Source organism: Fusarium coffeatum (genome assembly GCF_003316985.1).
Source record: "Fusarium coffeatum strain FIESC_28 chromosome Unknown BRIP53273_contig_111, whole genome shotgun sequence".
In the NCBI taxonomy this organism is placed as follows: domain Eukaryota; kingdom Fungi; phylum Ascomycota; class Sordariomycetes; order Hypocreales; family Nectriaceae; genus Fusarium; species Fusarium coffeatum.
Window position 1 is genome coordinate 97,743 of NW_022157904.1, and position 7,993 is coordinate 105,735.

The following is a 7,993-nucleotide window of genomic DNA, read 5'->3' on the forward strand; positions in this document are numbered from 1 at the left end:
AGGAAATTGATGCTGATGGCGATGTGGTGACCTGCATTGGTTAGCCGAATTCATGTAACATCTTAATAAATGGTGTTTTATTTTTACTTTACTGTTCTGCAAGGGAATGAACGCAATGATTAATATTTCTTAGGTCAAGCTCTGTGGGAAGCAGGGAGTCGGCCAACTCAGGGTATCAGAGGAGCATACACGACAAAGTCATCTACAGAAACACAGCCATAAACATGCTCAAGGAAACAGCATACACAACCGTCTTCGGACCAAAAACAGACCCTGCCGAGCCCTCACCCCCATTGATATCAAGTTCAGTCGCATCACCAGGCGCAAACAAAACGCCCACCTCATTAGCCCCCTCAACATCGATATCCTCAGGCGAAAGGAGCTCATTTGACAGCTGGTCACAAGACGGACGATCATCACTCTCCGGGATCGAGTTGTTGACAGAGATAGGGACATCGAAAATTGTGTAGTAGTCGTCACCTTGGTATCTGAATCTTTGTCGGATGGAAATCTATCGCGTGTCAGTGTGACGACTCTTTGGAGGCATAAGTCTTTCTTGCGTTGTAAACTCCACGATCGCTATCTCCCTCTGGCGCACCGTCCCCGACAAGACAATCAGGCCAGACCCAGTTGACATGCTTTACTGTGCTTCCAGGCTCTTGGGCCATAATTTCACCCAAGCTCGCGTTACTAGCGCTCGCCGTTCCGTTGGAGATAGTAAAGTTGCGTCCTGTAGTGTAGCTGTACAGGAACATCTCTATACTGAAGATCTGGTTGTCGGTATCATCATCGCCGTCATTCTGCGACAATGGCAGCTTGCCGTTGGCGGTTACATCTATGGCCACATGCAGCGTATCTTTGATCAACATTAGCGTTGAAGGCATCACTAAAGTTGAGAGATCAACCTACCTCCTCCTAGTGGCGTGTAAGGCTGAGGAGCATCTAGAACTACAAAACCAGGAGTGAAAATTTGACCATTAGAAATGGTAAAGTTATCGGCCAGCGACTGTCCGGTCAGGAACAGGACAGCTGTAAGAGATCGTGATGTTAACATGATTGCAAATGCAGTGCTATTCTGTACGCAGCCAGGCGCAATGAAGGGAAAGACGAAAGATTTAGAAGAAGAAACACCAAAAGTATCATCACGGCGCAGAATTGATTAAATCAATGTTCTGAAACCGGAGATTTCGGCTTGCCAAGTCTTTTTCGCAGACATCAAGTCTTGGTGGATGTTACAGAAGGTCCTTAATAAGAGTGGAATAACCAGGGTATTTTGCCGGTTAATGAGTTTATTAGAGATGATGGAAGTGAAAGAACGGCAGAACTAGGCACTCTCTATGCTGACATACCTAGATACAGATACAGTCCATTGATAGAATACATGAGACTTTGAATTCTATCTACCCATGTTAATGGTGCATCATGAGTGTAGCATTCACGGATAGAAGCGATCAAACCTGAGATAATGAGGCTGGTTTTAGGGACTTATTTCCCCGTAGTCCGATCGATAGAAAAGCAATGACCATCAAATATTCAAGGGTCTAGCACTATCAGCTAATTTACTCCTTCTAAGAAATATATATCCGGCCTGTTGAAGCTGTGAATCCTCAGCGGAATTACTTCCTCAGGTATTGCTTAGAGCCTTCTGTAATCAGTTAGAGGGCATGTATACCGACGGAGCCCTCCGACAGCGGTAGGTAGCCAAGGAATGCCGCTATGTCTCTGAGAAGTAAAGTAAAAGAATCCTTGTGGGGCCTTTTTCTTTTATCATGACAGATGATATCTCACGATAGGCAAACCATTGAGTTTTTATTAGTTGTCACTGTATTGCTCTCCATTGCTGTTCCGAGGCTCATACGGGGAACTCCAGCGCTAACTTGCCCCTCCCCTCACTAAATATTAAGGTAAATTGGAACTATTTGGTCCCCGCCAGTATTTATTTCAAGTCTGGGGCAACTCACCTCAGCTTAACCTCATCAACAGCTGCATTCATCACTCCCAATCCATCACAATCCTACAATATGCGGTTGTCGAGTCTCATCTCTCGACATGGCTCCGTCCTGCGCCGCTGCTCTGGAGCCGGAGCCGGAACTCGGCCGATCTACTCTCAACGCCGCCTCATGAGCTTTTCCTTGGCTGGTGTAAAAGAGTTGCTCAAAGTCTCAGATGAGATCGCTGACGCTGTTGCCACTAACAAGCCTATCGTCGCTCTTGAGTCAACAATCTACACTCACGGAGCTCTCGGTAATGAGCTTGCTCTTCAGCATTCGGATCTTGTTCGAAGCAATGGAGGTATTCCCGCTATCATTGCTATCGTCGATGGTGTGCCTACTGTTGGTGCTACATCCTCTGATATTCTACGCATGATTGAAAGTGGAAGCGCTGTTAAGGCATCTAGAAGGGACATCGCCTACATTGCAGGAATGGTAAGTCTATGGATACTGAACAGGTCGTTGTATACTATATATGCAGCTTCAAGTCTCATCAATATTGGGCCACGATAGCTGACTAGGACTCACCACAGGGCTTGGCCGGAAACAAAATCCATGGTGGAACTACCATCTCTGGAACTATGCTGCTGGCAAGACTAGCGGGCATCCGTGTCTTTGGTACTGGTGGCTTGGGTGGTGTTCACCGCGGCGGCCACGACTCAATGGATGTTTCTGCTGATCTCACTGAGCTTGGACGAACCCGAGTTGCTGTCGTCGCCAGTGGCTGCAAGGGTTTCCTTGATATTCCTAGAACCCTTGAGTTCCTTGAGACCCAGGGTGCTCATGTCTCTACCTTCTCTGATGGTCGATCCGGAAAGGTCGACTTCCCTGCTTTCTGGGCCCGTGACAGTGGCATTAAGAGTCCTTCGGTCGTCCACACCGAGAAGGAGGCTGCCGCTATCATCCTCGCGCAGGAGAAGCTCAACATTGAATCAGGCTTGCTCTTCGCAAACCCCATCCCCGAGGAGTCTGGCGTTCCTGCCGCTGAGATGCAGTCCTATATCGAGCAGGCCGTCCAGGAGGCCAACGAGAAGGGCTTCACTGGAAGCGCCAACACCCCCTATATCCTGGGCAGGCTCAGAGAGCTTACAGGAGATAAGGCCGTTACCGCCAACAAGGCACTGGTAACATCCAACATCACCCGGGCCACCAACATCGCTGTCGAACTCTCACGGTTGTTGTCTTCTGGTGCTGAGCCAGTCAAGACTTTGTAAGTGCAGCGATGAAAAATGGTCTGGGACATATGTAAAATCTAATCCGTAGCTATAGCAATTCATTCCCAATCGCTCCATCTGCTGCTCCTTCTGAGATCAAGGAACCCGAAGTAACGTCCGAGAGCAAAGCTGATATTCTCGTTGCCGGCTCCGTAGCTATTGATCTAAGCTGTGACTATGCTCCCAAGTCGGGCGACTCTTCGCCTGTCCTCCATACTTCCAATCCTTCCAGTATTAGCCAGTCTATTGGAGGCGTCGGCCATAACGTAGCGCTCGCTGCCCATTCCGTTAGCAAGCACGCACGGGTAAGACTCTGCAGTATGGTTGGTGATGATGTGTAAGTTTTGGTCTGACTAGAGGACACGAGCTGTGCTGATGAAACTGTAGGGCTGGCAAAACTGTCCTGAATGGACTTCAAGCCTCTGGCCTGAACACGACTTACATCCGCACACTTGGCAATGAATACCATGGCTCGAATAGAACGGCTCAATATGTCGCTGTGAATGATGCCAACAAAAACTTGGTCATGGCGATGGCCGATATGGGAATCTTCACACATCACTCGTTCCCTGAGTACTGGAAATCCGCCGTACGAGGAACTAAGCCCAAGTGGCTAGTGGTGGATGGCAACTGGAGTGAGAGAGACATCCGAGCATGGCTCAAGGCTGGTCAGGATGAAGACTGCAAAATCGCCTTTGAGCCTGTGTCGACTGCCAAGTCCATGAACCTCTTTTGTCCCCAGAGAGGTCACCCCAAGCTTCGAGTCTTCCCTAAGCCTACAGTGAATATCGCATCCCCCAACAGTTACGAGCTGGCAGCTATGTACTCTGCAGCCCGCGATAACGGCTACTTCGAGGCTCCTGAATGGTTCGATATTATCGATGCTTTTGGTATGCGAGGCGCTCGAGAGCGCTTTGTTCATATCACTTCAGCTGAGTTGACTGATGCAGGTGTCCCTGTCCAGTCTGTTCAGCTACTTCCTTACATCCCTACTATCGTCACAAAGCTTGGCCCTCAAGGTGTTCTCCTTACAACTATCCTTGGCCGAGACGATCCCCGATTGAGGGACCCCGACTCTGAAGAATACATTGTCGCGCGTTCGATGAGCCACCCAACCGTTGGTGGACTATACATGCGATTGTTTTCAGCTGCTGAAAGGGTCGACAACATCGTCTCTGTCAACGGTGTTGGAGATACTTTCTTTGGTGTCCTGATCTCTGGATTGGCGCAGGGAGGTAAAGTTGAGAATCTTATCGATGTTGCTCAGGCAGGCTCGTGTTTGACTTTGAAGTCTCATGAGTCTGTGAGCCCCGATCTGCGCCGATTGGAGACTGTGTTGGCGCAAGCAGCAGCTCAGTAATCAATTGTAATTTGAATATCTTATGTAAAAAGCAATTGCGTCTTTTTCAATTCATCAATTTCTTATTGTACTGCAGAGGTTATATAGTTGATCTTCAGCCTTCTAAGTCCTAGTCCTCATGATTGGCCAGAGCCCCACCACATCTGAAAATGATCAACCTATCAAAGACAGTCGCGTACGCAAGGCTGATCGGACCCTCTAAAAAAATTCCATGCAGTAAACATTTCGCCCAAGCCAGAACCCGCAAACCTCACTTCGGTCCTCGAGACAAGACAAACCACAACCAAAAATGGCGCCACCACAAGATGAAGAAATGATGGATTCCTCTTCCTCCTCCGAGAGCGAGTCTCACTTTGAGTCAGAAGATGAGGCTCCCAAGAGGAAGCCCACCATTGCGCTTTACGATAAGGACTCGGACGAAGAAGAGTTGGAGCGTCTTGTTCTAGGTAACAAGGCTGGTTTCCGCGCGCAATTGTTCAACAATGATGGAATTTTCAACGCTGGCTGGGACGATGCGGACGGCAAAGAGCTCCAGCTCGTCGACCAGGATCCTGGAATGGAGGACGTTGAGGATGCGGACCTTTTCATGTTTGACACTGGCGCTGGCCCAGGCGCTGCACAGGTTACCAAGGCCGCAAAGGCTGCTGATTCAAACGCCGCTGTGTGGGAGGATAGCGACGACGATAGACTGGCGATCTCACTTGCTGGAGCCACCCGGCTACGAAAACTACGAAAGACAGAGGCCGAAGATCTTGTTACCGGAACCGAGTACAGCAGACGACTACGACAGCAATACCTTCGATTGAACCCTGTTCCTGCGTGGGCGCGCGAAGCAGATGCACGAACGACCAAGCGAAGACGATCATCAGCTGCTTCCAACTCTTCAGCAGATAGCGATTCGGACGAGGAGGTTTCTGCGCAGCCTATGGAGAAGTTCCTCCGTGACATCAACAGCCTGACCGGAGCTGGATCTGCCAAGAAGACACGCCTACGACCCGAGGTCATTGATATCCAACGCACAAGAGAAATTCCAGACCAACATAATGCGCCTGTCGAATGTCTTTCTTTCCATCCCGAGTTCCCTGTACTCATGTCCTCAAGCCGCGCCTCTGTCATCTACCTCCATCACATTGCGCCCGCCGCTCACCCTATACCCAACCCCCTGTTGACCTCCGTGCAAGTTAAGCAAGTCGACGTTCGACGAGCCGAGTTCTTATATCCCCAAGGCGACAAGATCTTCTTTGCCGGACGACGAAAGTACTTCCACCACTGGGATCTCAAGTCTGGAATTGTGCAGAAGACAACGCAAATTCAGGGACACCAGAAGGAGCACAAGACTATGGAGCGATTCAAGCTCAGCCCTTGTGGACGCTACATGGCGATTGTGGCATCTACCAAGAAGGGAGGCGGTATTATCAACGTTCTAAGCACAACAACTTCACAGTGGATTACCGCCGCTAGACTATCGGGCCACGGCGGCATTGCTGATTTTGCTTGGTGGAGCACTGGAAACGGAATGACAATTCTCGGTAGGGATGGTCAAGTCGGCGAGTATAACATGGAGAGCCGCTCTTTCTTGGGTATCTGGCGCGATGAGGGTTGTGTCGGTGGTATTGTGCTGGCTCTTGGTGGTCACCACGGCCCAGAGCAGCTGGGCGACGACCGATGGGTTGCCGTCGGTTCCAACAGTGGCATCACCAACATCTACGACCGCACCGAGCTTCTCGACTTCAAGGCAGAGGAGGTTACCATCAAGGAGCGCCCCTCACCCAAGCGAGTCCTTGAGCAGCTTGTCACCCCTATCACAACCATCACCTTCTCTCCAGATGGTCAAATCATGGCTTTCGCAAGTCAGCACAAGAAGGATGCGCTACGACTGGTGCATCTTCCTACCTGCACGGTGTACCGTAACTGGCCTACCCAACAGACACCCATGGGAAGAATCACGTCGGTTGCGTTTGGAAATAAGAGTGATTTGTTGGCAGTTGGTAATGATTCAGGAAAGATTAGACTGTGGGAGATTATGAACTAGGTACTTAATGGACATCATCAAAAAGGCGTATGATTATCTACACTTTCTCTATCCTGTACATGAGTGATCGATCCTACAAACAGTGTAAATCGTGGCCTTCGCCGCATATTCTCAGCATCCATCAGGGTTTTCCAAAAAGCATCAGCTTCAACAACGTTCGCAGTGGACTACCCTGTGGCAGATTGCGCTTAGGGAAGAAAGCGTGGTTTTTCTTGGTCCATCGAACCAGTGCGTTTCTGCTCTTAAAGAACTTAACGTCGTTGGGCTTGTTCTCGCAGTCCAAGAACTGGCAGATATTGACGTTGATACTATTGAGAGCCTAAGCCAGGTCAGCACTACAACACTACGTCCTCGACATTTGTTGACTTACACTTCGACATTTTGTCTTGCTTGGAAGATCGCCGGGAAGGCCCAGGTCGACACACAATCTCTGGTGGTCCTGGAGAGTGCCTTTCTGAAAGTAGTTGTGCCATTTCTGCAAAGGCGAGAGGTGTATGCTACATGACTCAGATGATGTAGTAGGCGAAGGGTTCAAGACTTCGAAGCCAGCATCGGGTTCATCATCTGAGCCCCCGTTGTTGAGAGTAGCCATTGGTAGTATATTTGGAGATCTAGGGGTTGGTGGATGCTTGGTTCTTGGGCTAATACGGTAGATTCTGGGTTGAGAGGAAGAAGAAGAGACTGTGTCAAGGAGAGAAACTGAAGAGTTCCAAAGACATTCATTCAACCAGGAGTATCGAAGGTTGCTTCCTCAAATGATTGGATGTAAATATCGTCATGGCGACATTCACCGTTGGCTTTACTGCAGGTTACCTCCCGTCAAAGACGCATGTTGCCGTCCATAGTCCAATCACTACAATGGCCTGAGTAACAGACGGGTAGTCGTCGAGATCATGAGAGACAAAGCATTGAGCCCAGTTATGCCATTTAGACGGTCTTCTTAGGGTATCTGTTGTTTGCATCTAAAGTTTAGACAACAGCTTTCTCTAGGCTATGCTCATGTACCTAGATGGTGTATATAAGTCATACAGGATTGTCTCTTCAGTCAAACCAGAGTGATAAAGCGTCAAAGCCTGAGGGGAGAAAAACGTATCTTCAAGACCAAAGGAGAAACAAGTATCAAATCTCGGTGCTTACACTACTGGCTGAGAGAATGATGTGTTTGCATGGCCCTATCTTGGGGTATTTCTTTCGTTGTTTTATAGTAGCAAAGGTACATAAACTCAGTCCCTCCTAAACGATCATTTCACAACAGAAAAGAACGCCGTAGGAATATCTACTAAGATCGAGTCTCTCCATGGACGTTGAAGTCATCCCCTGAAGACGACATTGTGAAGTCATTGTTGTAACGTGATACTATCACTGCCTTCAACAACAGTTGATCGGCTTCCATAGC

General features: G+C 49.0%; 4 protein-coding genes across 4 annotated transcripts; 2 read left to right on the forward strand and 2 right to left on the reverse strand.

Moving 5' to 3' along the window:
• Positions 1-202: 202 nt before the first annotated feature.
• FIESC28_05159 (uncharacterized protein) lies at positions 203-1,054 on the reverse strand (the record flags this gene model as incomplete). Its single annotated transcript, XM_031159306.1, has 3 exons — positions 203-511; positions 627-856; positions 910-1,054. The coding sequence occupies 3 exons, from the start codon at positions 1,052-1,054 to the stop codon at positions 203-205; spliced, it is 684 nt and encodes a 227-aa protein (XP_031016663.1).
• Positions 1,055-2,021: 967 nt separating this feature from the next.
• FIESC28_05160 (uncharacterized protein) lies at positions 2,022-4,565 on the forward strand (the record flags this gene model as incomplete). The annotated part of the gene is made up of 4 exons (XM_031159307.1): positions 2,022-2,426; positions 2,525-3,201; positions 3,261-3,542; positions 3,593-4,565. 4 exons carry the CDS (start codon positions 2,022-2,024, stop codon positions 4,563-4,565), a joined length of 2,337 nt encoding a protein of 778 aa, XP_031016664.1.
• A 289-nt stretch (positions 4,566-4,854) lies between these two features.
• Positions 4,855-6,597, forward strand: FIESC28_05161 (uncharacterized protein; the record flags this gene model as incomplete). The annotated part of the gene is made up of 1 exon (XM_031159308.1): positions 4,855-6,597. One exon carries the CDS (start codon positions 4,855-4,857, stop codon positions 6,595-6,597), a length of 1,743 nt encoding a protein of 580 aa, XP_031016665.1.
• Positions 6,598-6,718: 121 nt separating this feature from the next.
• FIESC28_05162 (uncharacterized protein) lies at positions 6,719-7,189 on the reverse strand (the record flags this gene model as incomplete). Its single annotated transcript, XM_031159309.1, has 2 exons — positions 6,719-6,916; positions 6,968-7,189. The coding sequence occupies 2 exons, from the start codon at positions 7,187-7,189 to the stop codon at positions 6,719-6,721; spliced, it is 420 nt and encodes a 139-aa protein (XP_031016666.1).
• Positions 7,190-7,993: the final 804 nt, after the last annotated feature.